The sequence below is a fragment of the Tasmannia lanceolata genome, unplaced genomic scaffold (genome assembly GCF_043159265.1).
Source record: "Tasmannia lanceolata isolate RefF3 unplaced genomic scaffold, GAP_Taslan_0.1 ptg000008l, whole genome shotgun sequence".
Taxonomy (NCBI): domain Eukaryota; kingdom Viridiplantae; phylum Streptophyta; class Magnoliopsida; order Canellales; family Winteraceae; genus Tasmannia; species Tasmannia lanceolata.
Window position 1 is genome coordinate 33,910,506 of NW_027518685.1, and position 15,998 is coordinate 33,926,503.

The 15,998-nt window shown below is 41.8% G+C and overlaps 2 protein-coding genes across 2 annotated transcripts; one reads left to right on the forward strand and one right to left on the reverse strand.

Annotated features, from left to right (window-relative positions):
- Window positions 1-307: 307 nt before the first annotated feature.
- On the forward strand, window positions 308-2,211 carry LOC143885257 (zeatin O-glucosyltransferase-like). The gene has a single exon (XM_077389334.1). It carries the CDS (start codon window positions 449-451, stop codon window positions 1,859-1,861), a length of 1,413 nt encoding a protein of 470 aa, XP_077245449.1. The 5' UTR covers window positions 308-448; the 3' UTR covers window positions 1,862-2,211.
- A 1,574-nt stretch (window positions 2,212-3,785) lies between these two features.
- LOC143883578 (zeatin O-glucosyltransferase-like) lies at window positions 3,786-5,298 on the reverse strand. Its single transcript, XM_077386921.1, has one exon. It carries the CDS (start codon window positions 5,225-5,227, stop codon window positions 3,809-3,811), a length of 1,419 nt encoding a protein of 472 aa, XP_077243036.1. The 5' UTR covers window positions 5,228-5,298; the 3' UTR covers window positions 3,786-3,808.
- Between the last annotated feature and the right edge of the window lie 10,700 nt (window positions 5,299-15,998).

A 15,998-nucleotide genomic window follows, 5' to 3' on the forward strand; every position in this document is an offset into this window, starting at 1 on the left:
CCAGCCGCCTCATGAATGAAGAGAACAGCTTTTGTCTCCATTCAATAGATGTCTGGTCTCGCGAGATGTCTTCTGCGGTGGACGCTAGCAATTCCCTTAATAAATTTCTCAAAAGAGAAATGCTCTGCGTCCACACATACGAACGAAACTTGGCTCAGGTCGAGGTCTGAGGAACTATCCTCGGACTCCTTGCTAACAGTCTAACAACAAAGGGTGTGGAAATATCAATTACTTCTGAATATAAAAAGTAAGCATGGAATTGATATTTGCACACCCCCTCACTCTTTGATATAGGGGTACGAAGAAAGTTCCTCAGACGCCGACCTGGGCCAAGTTTTGCTCCACACATACAGATTACTATCCTTCCATGGCGGCTATCCACCACCTAAAACCACTATAAAATGCTAAAAATAGAGTCGTAGTAGTAGCAAAATCTCCTCCCTTCTCAATGGAAAATCCCCTTACAGAATCAGTCTCGGTGGCTGTAGTGATGGTTCCTTTCCCAGCACAAGGCCACCTGAACCAGCTCCTCCACTTCTCCCGTCTCATAGCCTCCCGCAGCATACCGGTGCACTTCGCGACCTCCGCCACCCACAACCGCCAAGCCCAAATCAGAGTCCAGGGATGGGACCCACTCACCATCTCCAACATCTACTTCCATGACCTCCCTCTCCCTCCCTTCCCTGTTCCACCACCGGACCCTCATGCCCGAAACAAGTTCCCGGCCCACCTCCAGTCCTCCTTAGAAGCCGCCGTATTACACCTCCGCCAACCCTTCGCAGCCCTCCTCCGCTCCCTCTGCTCCACAGCCCATCGGATCGCCATCATCTACGATGATCTAATGGCATTCCCAGCCCAAGAATCTGTGGCCCACCCTAACGCCGAGGCATATGCCTTCCACTGCCCTTCCGCATTCTCCTCATTCTTCATGAACATGGAGTTACTCGGTCGACCAATTGAGGAAGAGCTAAAATTACCAATCTTACCTCCTTTCTCGCTCGAAGGGTGTTTTACTGATCAATTCATGGATTTCGTAAGCTCGCAGGGTGAGATGTTGAGGGATGATGCGGGTGATCTCTATAACACTTGTCGAATGGTGGAAGGTGAGTTTGTGGATCTCTTGAGCAAGCTACCGATCCCAGGGAAGACAGAATTGAGACCATGGGCGGTGGGGCCATTAAATCCGATAGTTATCGACAGTCATGGAGGTTCGAGAGGGCGACACGATTGCTTAGAGTGGCTAGACAAACAACCACCGAGATCGGTACTATATGTTTCGTTTGGGAGCAATTCATCTTTAACTGAGGAGGAGATATATGAGCTGGGAATGGGACTGAAACAAAGTGAGCAAAGGTTTATTTGGGTGCTGAGGGAAGCAGATAGAGGAGACATATTTGGAGAAGAGAATAATTTGAAGAATTATACACTGCCTGATAATTTTGAGTTGGGTTTGAAAGGGGTGGGGATGGTGGTGAGAGATTGGGCCCCACAGTTGGAAATCTTGGCCCACCAATCTACAGGAGGGTTTTTGAGCCACTGTGGTTGGAATTCTTGCTTGGAGAGTATGAGCTTTGGGGTCCCACTGGCCACGTGGCCGATGCACTCGGATCAACCGTTGAATGCGATGCTGATCACGGAGTATTTGAAGATGGGTGTACCGGTTAGGGAGTGGGCCCGGCGGGAGGAGATTGTGGGGTCGGGTGACGTGGAAGTAGGGGTGAGGAGGTTGATGGAGAGCGAGGAAGGGAAGGAAATGAGGAGGAGGGCGGAGGAGTTGCGTGGGGTCATCCGTGATGCGTGGTCCAAAGGTGGGAGTTCTAGGAAGGATCTGGATTCCTTCATTGCACATATTTCCAGATAAGGGAAATGATATTCCCACTCCTGTTTGTCTTTTAGTCTTCAGAGAATAAAGATTTAAAGACCATGTTGGAAATGCTGGATGGATGATGTCTATTCTCACGCATGCGTAAGAGACGGATATGATAAATCCGTTCAATTTCTTAAAATTTAACTAACCTACTAATATTGGAACTATCATATTTTGATGATTGCACCAACTTATCTTCTCTTTTATTGTTAAATGCTTCAATCCCCAAAGAAGCTGTTAGGAAGCCGATTTAAAAGGAAAGGACAACGTGAGTTAGTGGAATTATCAAAACATGGCAATGCCAACATCAGTATCTTTCAATTTACTTTCGTTTGGAGAGAAAATGATATGTGTTTGCCTTTTATAAAAAAGATAAGATGCTTCTGTCCTAAAACTCCTATGGAGGTGAACGGCTTGGATCATCCTATCCTATGAAGTGGACCGCACAGTAGTTTTCGGAAAATAATTGGCATTGCGCACACTGCATATAAAAACTGCTAAAAGAAAAGATTAAAGAATTAGCAATTTGTATCTTTCAAAGTCTCCATGATCTCTGCATGCCTTCTTTAGCTCTTCAAGATCTGAACCAATGGTGATCTGCTCCGATAAAGAAGCTTGTTTGCTAGTGGCACCTCGTATCCCGGTCTGGTGAAATAATTTGGTAGGGATGGACAACTGCCCATAGTGGCTGCTCGATCGAGGCCAACGGGTCATTACCTCTATATAAGAGATTGTCAACCCACGAATTGATGAGATAGCAAGAGCAGATTGATTGATGGATCTGGATATTCTCCATCAAGCCATGAAAAAAATCAACAAAAGATAGACGTCAAGCAATACGTGGAGTCACTCTAACAAGCAAGATGAAGGCATCAGATTAACGAAATCATTCTTGAATTTCAGAAGACGGTTCAATCACTCACCCAACATAAAGGAACTATTCATACGTTGATGTGTATACCTAAGCTGCTACTGTTGAGCCAGCCCTGAGTCAAGATAAGGTTTCATGCCCTAATACCATGTCACATTTAATAAAATACATTTTTTAAAAAATGGGGCAAATTTATCATTACCCTTTTTTTTTAAAACACTTTGAAAACGGGATTCCGTTTGGAAAATAAAAACGAGACTGAAACTACGGTTGGTTTGACCATTTTAAATATGTAAAAAATTGCAAATGGGGGACATTAAAATATGAGAAGTGCCAATGGGGGACACAGTTTTGAAACATTGTTAGAGAGGGAAAAAATGGGGCTATCAAGTCTCTAAAAGGGGTTTATCAAACTCTCAAAAGGGGGTTATCAACCCTCTTTAACAATTTTTCAACCGTGTGTTCCCGTTGGCAATTCTCGTATTTTGATGTCTCCCATCGGTAATGACATGGTTCATAGGGATTTGAACCACCCATTTGTCTTTTGGTGGACGTGGTTCCACTTGTTAATGCCCGTTTTTCTTTCCAAAACAGGATTCCGTCTTCCTAGCTCCGCTCGAACTTTATTTTGTGAGACTACGTGGCCACGCGAGCCTAACGACCTCTTGAAACTGCCTTCTAAAGCCGAATAGAGAAGTACACGGTAATGACATGCTATTAATGAAATTGAAACAAGTAGAGATATTAATTCCCAATTGAAGCAGCAAATAGATTTTTCTTCATCAATGAATTAATACATAGTAGTGAATGTTCTTCTCTTCATCTTCTTGGTCAATAAAAAGGGAACTCGTGATTGGGTCATGTGTATGAGTCTGAGAAGACAAGAAAGAGGACGGTATTCGTCGGGGTTGGATGAGGGTACTATCGCCATTGTAGGCCACTTATTTACCAAGTGATAGTTCCGTTTTGAAGTGTTTTCCAATGACAGACAATATCCCTGCTATTTCAAAGAAAGAAAACAAAGTGGTTGGAAATTCAATCGTTTCTAGAAAAAGACAAATACAATTTCCCTATCTGGAAATATGGGCAATGAAAGACTCCAGATCCTCTCTTGAACTTCCACCTTCTGACCACGCCTCACGAATGGCCCCACCCAACTCCTCCGCCCTGCTTCTCATTTCCTTCCCTTCCTCCGTCCCCATCAACCTTCTCACCCCGACTTCCACGTCAGCGGACCCCACAATCTCCTCTCGCCGGGCCCACTCCCTCACCTGGACACCGATCTTCAAATACTCCGTGACCAGCACTGCATTCAACGGCTGATCCGAGTGCATCGGCCACGTGGCAAGTGGGACCCCAAAGCTCATACTCTCCATGCAAGAATTCCAACCACAGTGGCTCAAAAACCCTCCAATAGATTGGTGGGCCAAGATCTCAAGCTGTGGGGCCCAATCTCTCACAACCATCCCCACCCCATTCAAACCCAACTCATAATTCTCAGGCAGTTTATATTTTTCAATTTTCTTCACATCATTCTCTCTTGCAAAAATGTCTCCTCTATCCGCTTCCCTCAACACCCAAATAAACGTTTGCTCGCTCTGTTTCAATCCCATTGCAAGCTCGTAAATCTGCTCTTCGGTTAAAGATGAATTGCTCCCAAATGAAACATATAGCACCGATCTCGGTGGTTGCTTGTCTAGCCACTCTAAACACTCGTGTCGCCCTCTCGAACCTCCATGACCGTCGATAATTATTGGATTTAATGGCCCCACCACCCATGGCCTCAATTGTCTCTTCCCGTTGCTCGGTAGTTTAGTCAAGAGATCGAGAAACTCACCTTCGACAACTTGGCACGAGTTATAGAGATGACCCGCATCATACTTCAACATCTCCTTCTGCGAGCTCTTGAAATCTGCGAATTGATCGGTAAAACATCCTTCCAGAGAGATAGCTGGTAAGATTGGTAATTTTAGCTCTTTGTTTGAGCTCCTGATTAAGTCCATCTTACTGGAGGAGGAGGCAAAGGCGGATATGCAATGAAAGGCGTAGGCCTCGGCATTTGGGTGGGCCGTGGATTCTTCGGCGGCGAATGACATGAGACCGTCGTGGATGACGGCCACTCGACGGGCTGTGGAGCAGAGGGAGCGGAGGAGGGCGGAGAAGGGCTGGCGGAGGTGTAAAACGGCAGCGTCTAAGGCGGGTTGGAGGTGGGCCGGGAACTTGTTTCGGGATTTAGGGTCCGGAGGTGGGACCGGGAAGGGAGGGAGAGGGAGGTCATGGAAGTGGATGTTGGAGATGGTGAGTGGGTCCCATCCTTGGATTCTGGTTTTAGCTTGGCGGTTGTGGGTGGCGGAGGTGGCGAAGTGCACCGGTACGCCATGGGAGGATATGAGACGGGAGAAGTGGAGGAGCTGGTTCAGGTGACCTTGTGCCGGTAGTGGGACCATTATGATGGCTACTGTGACTGTTTCTCTAACGGGATTTTCCATTGAGATGGAAGGAGATTTTGTTACTACTTCGAACTTAGGTTTAGCATTTTATAGGGGTTTTCGCCTTTTCGGTCGTGATTGTGTTTTTGGGGTTAAAACTTTGGAGATGATAAATTCGCACCACTTATAACATGAATTGTGGCAGACGTTTTCGTGGTTAAAACTTGGAAGCTGGTAAATTCGCACTCCCGGTAGGATTATTCACACGGCTTATAACGTGAATTGTGGCGGACTTTTAACGCTTTTTGACGTCAAATCACTTTGGAAAGAATGCGAATCTTTCATCAACCTAAAACTTCCGTGTGGAAGGAGCATTCCTCTCTTCTTCTTTTTTTCTAGGGATAATTACATTTACAACCCCTCTGGTTTTTGACACATCTACCAAACGCTTTGGATTCGGGTATGGGCCCACATTATTCGGATGATCCAAAGCGTTCATTTGATGGGTCCTGACATAGATAGGGTGTGCCCAAAAAATCAGCTCCATCGGATCATCCTAACCCTTCAATCTATGGACGAACCTTCAGCTGAGGGGGCAAACCTTAAACAAATTGAAATTACAGGGGTGTATTTGTCACTTTTTAAACTATAGGAGTGGAAGTGGATGTGTAGACCAAAAAAGCTATGGGACCCACAGCTGATCCAAACCACTCATTTGTTGGGTCCTAACCCAAATAGGGGTGCCCCAAACATATTATCCATCCGATGATTCTAACCCTCCAATTTGTGGAGCAATCTGTGGAAATCTAAAGTCTAGCATGATTTTTTGGGCACACCTTATCCACGTCAGTACCCAACAAATAATGGTTTAAATCACCCAAACAATGTGCGGCCCACTGTATTTTTGGGCACGGCCATGCGCTGTAGTCCACCGTATAATTTCTCATATATTGGCAAAGAAAGAGATCTGGAAAGCAACCCACACGAAGGAGCATTCCACCTTTTAAACGCTTTGAAGACATAAAGGTGGTACTATGGATGTACTACCCTGGATGTACCACCCTTGATATTTGATCCAACGGCAGCTTCTCAACAAGTGAACTGCCGTTGGATCAAATTTCAAGCAGCTTCTCCAAAAGTGAACTGCTGTTGTATCAAAGATCAAGTATGGGATGTTGAGTGTCTTTGTACGTCCACTCATCATATAATTTCTCCAGTGTTTACACCAATTTCTCTGATGAAAAATTAGGTCAAAGTGTTGGTGCGGACTGCTTGCACTATCATTTTATTGGTCCCAATATAGTAGCTCATATGCCGCATGTTTTTGGGAAAGGGGTTTTCGCAAAAGAAGTCTGCTTCATTTGCGAAAACAGATTTCTTGTTTGACAATTTACAAAGGGTACTGTTATCCGCTCTACTATACTTTGATGAAGGCATCACCCACTTTGTTGCTCTACTATACTTTGATGAAGGCATCACCCACTTTGTTTTACAAAGGGAAGGTGTTTCCAGAATTCACATCAAATTTTTGAAATTGTCAGTGGATCATCGTTGTGTTGGCGTTTTATTTAGTGCGGCCCACATTGGGAATCACACGTAAGGTGGACGAAAACTTATCTACTTAGAGTTGTATTTGCAAAGGGAGTTCAGGGATAAATCCTAAGTGTTTTGAAACTCTAAACACTAAGGTATTTGAAGTGTGGAAGGACACAAATTGGCTTGTACCAAAATCTATAAATATGGTTGCGTGTGATGGGAACAATACTCATACGTTATAGCAGAAGTTCCATCATAAAGAGGGTTCTTAAACTGAAAGAAAAATTGTGCCTGCGATTCCATCGATCGAGCCCTAAGGTCTAGATGATCTCTCTTCTCTTGTTTGTGTGGTGCAGTGGAAATCGTGTTCGTGTTCGCAGTTTTGCCAAAGCTAGAGGAATTCATGATCTTCGATTCTAATCGCCCTGGTCGGAGGTAAGTTCCGCAATAATTTTGAATTAAATAAAGTCTAACCGTTGGTATCAGAGCAGCCTTTGGGCTGTGGCGATTGGTCAAGTTAAGATCAATTCGTTTTGAACAAAAGATTCGAATCAATTTTATTCATTCGTCCTTCCTGTTTTAATCGAAATTAGATTTATTAAGAAGTCGACGGGTGGATAATATAAGATCAATTTGAATCATAAAGGAAGAGATTCTGGGACAAATAAGAGATTTTCAGTTCGGCAATGGTTAAAACGCCATTAAAGAAAGGGTGGAAAATCAATTTTTTGGTGTTTTTGGGCAGTTCTGTTCTGCTAAAACCGTCGGCGGTATAATCATTAATCTGATGGCATGGGTGGAAAGATGATCATTCCGCGGTTCTAACGCCATTGACGGAGATCAGATCGGACGTCAGGATTGCCAGCGGCGGCTGTCCAAAAATCGCACCAGAAACTAGAAGTTGCAGGTTTTATTATTAAAATAATTGGGGAAGAAGAGATGTGCGTTAAGCACTGTGCGGGCCTCATGATGACGCAGTGGTTTCGTCTTTTTCTCGAGATTTCATTTGTGCTGAAATTTGAGCCCTTAAATTTGAGATTTTGCAAAAGTGTTGACCTATACCCTACCTTCTCTCGGAGTCCCGAACACAGCAGTACTGGTTTCGGAACAAAATGAGACATGTAGGTTGCTTTTCTGCGAATCTCCACTTTTCTTGGGCACTAGATATTCCAACTTTTCTTGAGTTTATGATCATAAATAGAAAAAGTCTTAAACTGTACCCTAAAGCTTTTCGGTGTTTCGGACGCAGTGGTATAATTTTCAGAACAATCCGAGATCAGTATGTTGTTGTTCTCTTTATTCCCACTATAAAAGAGCTTCGGATTTTGTCCATTGGGTTTGGGAAACACTCCCAAATCTTGATAGAATGTTATCAATATCCTATGGTACTATGTGTATCCGTTTTGGACCGATTGGATTAATGGATTTCAATTTTGAAGAGGTTTATGTTGTTTATGGTCAATTTTGCCTACAGCCTAAAGGCCCTTGGAAACTGATTTGGGTTTTCCATTAAGGTAATCTGATCAATCCAAAACTTCTACAATAAAGGTAATAATTGCCTAAAATTATACAATCTGAATTTAAAGTGTTTTTTGCTTAAGTTTCAATTTATATGCATATTTCTTTAAATTCAGTTGTAGTTGTTGTATGCAATTCCTTCAGTTATATTGGATACTTACAATTAAGTAAATCATAACCCATAAAGTAAAATTATTGTAATATGACATAAAGACCAGTCATACACCCATAGATACTATTATAAAGAGGTATTTTATTAGTCTGGGAGGGCCACAATATCCTATGGCTATGAGGATACATGTGACAACTAGTGCATTGATAATGCCCATTGACACATAAAGTATAACTTTTCAATTGGTTTGCTCTGATGGTATCTAAGATTGTAGTGGATTTATAATACATGGTCGCTTGGCCCACGGGAAGGTGATTGTGTATTGTAAATCAATTGGAATCGTGAGATCAATTAGGTTAGATGAAGGCTCTTATCCTAGGCCCACAGGTACGGCGAAGAGACCAAATTCTAATTTGATTGATTGGTGCGATTACTAAGGGTAAATCTAATGCGTGTTGTAGCTTGGCCCACAGGAAGGTTACAGTGATGCGATGCATTTACAACCAGAGATGTCAATATGGGTTGGCATTCTAGTATTATGGCTTAATTGGAATTTAGCATGTAGTAAGCATGTGTTTGTCTTATATATTTTGTAGCTAATCAGTCAATATTTTGTATTATAAATCTGTTGGAATCTTTTCCATACTGAGAATAATTTTTTGAGTGGAAGGATAGGGTTATTCTCATTCTTGGGCTAGATGGAAATTAATCTTCTCTCAGAGTACATGAACAACCTACTCCTACATATGAGAGTACGTAAGATGAGAATGACCTCCATAAAGAGTGGGAGAGATCGAACCGCTTAAGCTTGTTGCTCATTCAGAGCCACATTGCTCAAAGCATTAATACATCTCTCCCTAGGACCACAAGGAGTTTATGTAAGCTGTTCAAGAACAGTTTGTCAGTTCAGATAAGGCATTGGCTATGACCCTCATGAGCAAACACATATTTTTGAAGCACACTATAGATAGAGGAGTGTAAGTGCATATGCGCAATTGTAGGCCCTGAAAGTCGAGATCTCTGAGTCATTCCTGATATTCTTTACCCTCAACTCCCTCTCTATTGAATACAACCAATTTAAGATTGGCTACAACATTCATAAGTGCAAATGGTCTCTCAATAAACTTCTGACCATGAGCGTATATGAGGAAGGGAGATTGAGACAAGAGAAGCTGGAAACAACCAATCTTGTCGTTCGAGGAAAGAACAAAGGAAAGAAAGGCCGAAGTGTTCCTATGAAGAAGAAAGCAAATAACTCGTCAGTTAACCAAATTGACGTTAAGGATACTCAAGTAAAGTGCTTCTTCTGGAGAAAGAAGGGACGTGTAAAGGAAGACTACCTCAAGTACGTAAAGTGACTCAAAAGTGAGTTGATCTCATTTAGTTTGTATGAATCTAATATGATTTATATTCAAAATGACACGTAGAGGATTGACTCTGTTTTTCAATCCATGTTGCCAATACCTTATAAGGATAAGCTAGTCATCTGACACCGACGGAAAGTGAGCAGTTTATCTTCTCAAGAAACTATAAATGCTCACGGGTGGAGGATATAGGGACCTACCAGCTTGAGTCATCCACATGTTTTCTTTTAAATAAAGAAAGGACCTCTTAAATATCTTTATTTGTTTAAGCCTTACAGTCTATGATTTGAACCTTAATTTCCATTCTTCTTCCATTGTATAGTTAAGGATTCTGTTATTAGTAATAGTACCTTGATTGATGGCCTACATCGTTTGAGCCTAAATATTTTTTCTTAAAATACCCTAACTGTGCAAGATTGTGTTAGCATTAAATGTAGTCATGAGAATATGGAATCCTTTAGATTATGGCACAAGAGAGAAGGTTATACTTCCATAGATTGCAATAAAGGATACTGATTGATGCAATCATAGAGACTCTTGATTTTTGAACTTTGGAACTTGTGTGAACTGCATAAAGGGAAAGCAGGGAAACAAGTCCAGGAAGGGTGCCAAGAGGTGTTCTGAAAAGTTAGAAGTCATACATATTGATGTTTGTTGGCCATTTCCAACTCCTTGTGTGAATGGTCAAAATATTTCATCTCTTTTATCGATGATCACAAGAGATATATGTATCTCTATCTTCTTTTTGAAAAAAGTGAGGCATTAAGTGCCTTTAAGGTTTACAAAACAGAAGTAGAGAGACAATCTAGAAAGAAAATGAGTTCTTGGGTTTTGAACCCAAAACCTGCCGTGAGGCAATGGCTCTGGTACTATGTGAAACAATCAATTTCTTCAAAAGCTTAAGCAGTTAGAGTTGTGTATTTAGTCATTTGTACTTGAACAAGTGAACTCTACAACAGGTGTCGATTGGTCGAGGGCGAGTTTCTTGATCTCTTGGTTCCCGGGAAGAGACACTCGAGACCATGGGTGGTGGGGCCATTACATCCAATTATTCTCAACGAACATGGAGGTTCGAGACAGCGACACGATTGTTTGAAGTGGCTAAAGAAGCAGCCGCCGAGGTCAGTGCTTTACGTCTCGTTTAGGAGCAATTCGTCTATATTAGAGGAGCAGATTTACGACTCGGAATGGGACATAAACAGAGCGAGCAAAGGTATATTTGGGTGCTGAGGGAAACGGATAGAGGAGACATTTTTGCAGAAGAGAATAATCAGAAGAGAAGTGAAAATTATAAATTGCTTGAGAATTATGAGGTGGGTTTGAAAGGAGTGGGGATAGTGGTGAGAGATTGGGCCCTACAGTTGGCGATTTTGGCCCACGAATCTACGGGAGGGTTTTGGGAGGGTTTTTGAGCCACTGTTGTTGGAATTCTTGCATGGAGAGTATGAGCTTTGGGGTCCCAATTGTGGCATGGCCGCATCGGACCAACCGAGGACCGTTGCTGTGAAAGTGGAGGTGAGAAGGTTGATGGCGTTGGAGGAAGGGAAGAAGATGAGGAGAAGATCTAAGAAGTTGGGTGAGGCCATTCGTGAGGAGTGGTCGGAAGGAGGGAGTTGTCGACAGGATCTAGACTCCTTCATTGCCCATATATCCTGATAGGGAGTTGTTATTTACACCCCTTTTATTTGTCATTTCTTAATAACGAATGTACTTTCTCTTTTTTAATTATTTTTTGAAAAGTCCATTTCCAATAAAATTGATAAGCGAAACCAGTGGAAATGAAAAGGGCAATGTCTGTTCTTCAACTTCTTAATTTTAAGTTTGATTAGTCACGCGAAGGTCACCGGTTTCAACCTGATGTTCTACTTTTATAAAACTCTTGAATCCACAAGAGAAAATAAGGAATCATTGAATCTACACCGATGAGATAAAAACTAAAACTTTAGTTATTCCCTGAGAGATTCGATTACAATATACACCATGTCCATATTTATAGACATCACCAAGATTAGGATAAATTCTCTCCCTAATCTAACTCTATCTCATGCTAACTAGTTAAAGAGACCCAAAAAACTAACTAACTAAAAGAGACCTAAAATAATAAAAATGTCCTACACCCACATGAAAAAAACTTGTCCTCAAGTTTAATTATGCTACTCCCCCATGAAGAAGGATGATATCATACATCATAAGCTACTTCATCACTTCTGCTTGTGGGAAGTCTTCCTTGGGCAAATCTAGTTTCTCACACGAACTCCATCAAGTGATCTAGGCTCTCCCGACTTGCTAGATTGCAGTTGTACTATACTTAGTGCACAAGTAGTAAACTCGGGTGATCTTGACGAAACGAACTCGGAATCTTGATGGTAGAACTAATATACCTCTTATATTCTCCTCTAGCATAATACATGTGTCATGTCTTTTGGATGGTGAGACAGGCGGCTTTCCTCTATAAATGATCATTGGCCTTTAGGCTTTTTCACGTACATGTATCTTCAAGGACTCTCGATAAGTGATAGGGGTGAATTCCTAGATAAAGAGATAACATATTTCTTTCCAATGACTGAGCTGTGATTGTCGCAATTTATATCGCTCCAGTTCCATCTTTATCAACATCGATTTGACATGAAGGCCTACTGTCGCTCTTGCACACTTAATCATCTAGGTGGCTCAGGAAATATTTTTCTCTACCATCCTCAATTGAATCAATCCAAACACGTGGCTTCGCAATTACATATCCAAAAAAAAGTGAAACTCATTGTAGATGCATGAGAGGCTGAAGGAAAAAGGGAAGATAAACTATGGAAGAAAAAGGAATGAAAAATGTAGTTGAAAGTTTGGAAAAGGGGTTCTTGGATTTGTTGAAAAGGGACAAAATGGAGGTGAAACTAGGTGGTTCTGTGGGGACCCGTGGAATGAATTATGGGAGTTTAATTTAGATGAAAGGTTAAAGGAATGGTGAACTTTGGTTATGAGGTTAAAGAACTCAAGAAAGAATGATATTTCTTGATCGGTTAAAAAAGGGCTAAGAGGTAGTTATGAAAGAACAAGAGGTTCAAAGGTACCGCCCAAAAAAAAAAAGAGGTTCAAAGGTTAAAGATTCGAGAGTAGGGACGATGCATTCGTTGGCAAGATGGGTTTTTGAATGGGTACTGAAGAAAGGGAATTGAGCAAGATAAAAAGATTGAGGAGGTTTTTGGGTGGGATTAGATGTAGAGGTTAGGGCCGCTAAAACGAAGGCTGAGAAAGATGGCTGAGTTTTTGACAAGCTCTGAGTTGTATTTGGGTATGTTTTTGGGCTACAAAGTCTGGGAATTCTTTCACTTTTCGCATGTACAAAAGACAAACAACCAACTTGTTCATATTCTAAGTTATCCGAACTGGAGCATCATTGTGGCAACCTATCGTTAGTCCATCTTGGAAGATGGGGTGTTTACACTTTCTAAATTTCTCTTTAAATAATTAATCAGTAATATACATCGTATAAGCTCTAGAGTGCATACACCATAGCTACGGTGTAAATCCTCCCTGCATCTAATATAGCAGATCTCATCCATCTGGGCAATCGATAAAACCGGGACCCTGATCCTCCAAGGATCGTAGCAGGTCAAGCGAGTTATGAGCGGGATCGATGCAGGAATCCTACGGACGATCCCACATAGCCCAAGGCAGGCCCATTCCGACCTCACGCACTGTAGTCCCACTACGGTCGTACTGGGCAGGTGGCCCCCAGCAGGAGCGAATATAGTCATTTTGTCACCCAAGTGGTGAACCTGGCCACCCTACTCCAAAGATACATAGAGCAGGGGGGTTGGGCCGCATCCCAGCGCAACAAGAGGCTGAGTGATTCGCTCGGCCAGAATCAGAAGTGCCCGTGACTAGGCTGTCGGGTTGGGGCCAACCTGAGGAACCATGAACCCGACCCAACCCAACCCGAGTCCAACCCGATGATGTTCAACCTGACCCAACTCCAGGAACCATTTTTTTCAACCTAATCCCGACCCGACCCGACCCGAGTTTTTAAGCTTTAAATGTAAAAACTAAAAACTAAAAAAATTGATAAAAAAATGCCGGCTGGGTTTCACTCGGATTGGACTGCCCAAGCCCTCAACCCAAACCTGAATTCAATCCAGGTTAGTAAAATTCAACCCAAGCCCGAACCCGACCCGAAAGATACCAAACCCAACTCAATTTCTTTTCGGGCTGAACCCAACCCGAGTTACACCCCTACCCGAAACTTTCCGATGAAGGAGCATAGGGAGTCCCAAGACGTCCAGCCCGATTGTCCCTGTCCGAAGAATCAACCTCACAGGAGTAAACCCCGGATCTTCGATGACCCCATGACCAGGTTTACCCAGAGAAGCACCCCATGGCCAGGTTTACCCAGAGAAGCACCCCCTGCCCTACCACCCACGGCATTCGCCATGAGATGCAACGAATGATAAGCGACGTGCTGAGAGGGAGGGGACTACGACACGGATGATAATGAAGAGCATCCATTCACTCACGAAGTTCTAAAGGAAACAGTCCCCGTAAGCTTCCGGCTTCCATCACTAGTCCTACGACGAAACTATGGACCCAGTGGGGCATGTCAGGTATTTCAAGACTGTAATGCTTTTGCATAGCACAACCGATGCAATATTGTGCAGAGCCCTTCCAACCACCTTCAGAAGAGCCTCCCGAGCACGGTACTCCAAGCTTCAGCCTTACTCCACCAGCATCTTCCAACAATTCCGACGAGAGTTCATACTCTGCTTGCCGTCCCCACCCAAAGGTATCTGACACCCTCCTAACCATAAAATAGTAGAGAGGTGAGATGTTGACAGAGAACGTCACCCGCTTTAACACTGAGGCAGTGGAAATCCAGGAGCTCGAAGCGTCCGTTGCCCTCACAGCTATGAGGCAGGCATCACCAACACCAGGCTGAAGATTTCTCTTGCCAAAAAACCCCGCCAAGACTTTCCGCGACTTGATAGCTCGAGCGGAGGAGTATATCAATGTTGAAGAGACTGTAGCCACCAAAAAATGAACAGAGGCCGCCTGATTCGGAGACAAGGACCGTGAGCGAGAGGATGCTCGACCCAGATCAGAGCCAAACCAACAGCACTGACGGGAGGATCCCCCGAGGGTTGTCATCCCAGCCTTTCTCCAAAGTTTGAAAAGTACAATTTTGTACTATACAATTTCTTTGTTTGTGGGATCATTTGGGGGGAGTTCAAAGAAAAAGAAAGAAGGATTTTTTGTCCTCTTCTTTCTTAATTTTCCCCTTATATCAATAACTCAATAAAAATGAAATTATCTCCAAGAACGAAATATTTGTTATGGTTAATATCTTTAGTTTTAAAAAATGGAAATAAATGAAAGAATATTTTCATCTTCAATAATATGAATCGAAATTCATATTATTGAAAATGAATATTATTCATATTAATAAAAAATGAATAAAAAATATTAATTCAATATTAGTTATATTATCTATCTTTAGACACCATTTTGTTCTTTCTTTTAAAATTCTGAAAACTCAAAAATAATTTTTTTAACTTTTCTCCTATCTCTTTGTTAGTTTGGGAAAGAATCAGCACAAATCGGATGTTTTGAGGAAAGTATCGAGAGAGAATTTGATTTGGTTAGACAATATGTGATTGGTAAACAAGGATCCAGACAAACTTGATGAAACGGAAGATCCAAGTGAACGGAAAGGAAAAACTTAAAGTTTAGGAGGAATTCTATTTTTGGTTTGAAAACCTTTATCGACTAAAAAAATTGTAAATTAATAAAAAGATTGACACATGAGATAAATATACGAAGAGATAAGAAGAGATACGTCCACCACCTAGATATTCGCCTCACTTTTGATAGATTTCTTTTTATTTATTTACTTATTTATAAATATGAATAGATTCATTTCATTTTGACATTGCATTTATTCTTTATTATTATTTCAATTGAAATTCCCAATCTAATAAAATACTTAGTTATAGTTATATTCTATATATAATTATTTCATATGTATATAGTATTATTTTGTGTTTTTTAAATTTGATTTGAATGAAAAAAAAAATCTAGTGCTAGTGACCAAGGTTTTAAATTTCGGTTTCGGAATGCGTTTCGGTCCTCAGCGATTTCGAAATTTCAGCCGAAATTTCAAAATTTCGAACGAAATCTATCAAAATCCAATAACGTCATATTTTATCCCGTCGAAAATTTCAGCGAAATTACCGAAATTTCGCTAATTTTGGCTGAAATTTCAGGATAATATTAAATAATGAATAAAAATAGATTTTTTTGGTCTTATCCCTTA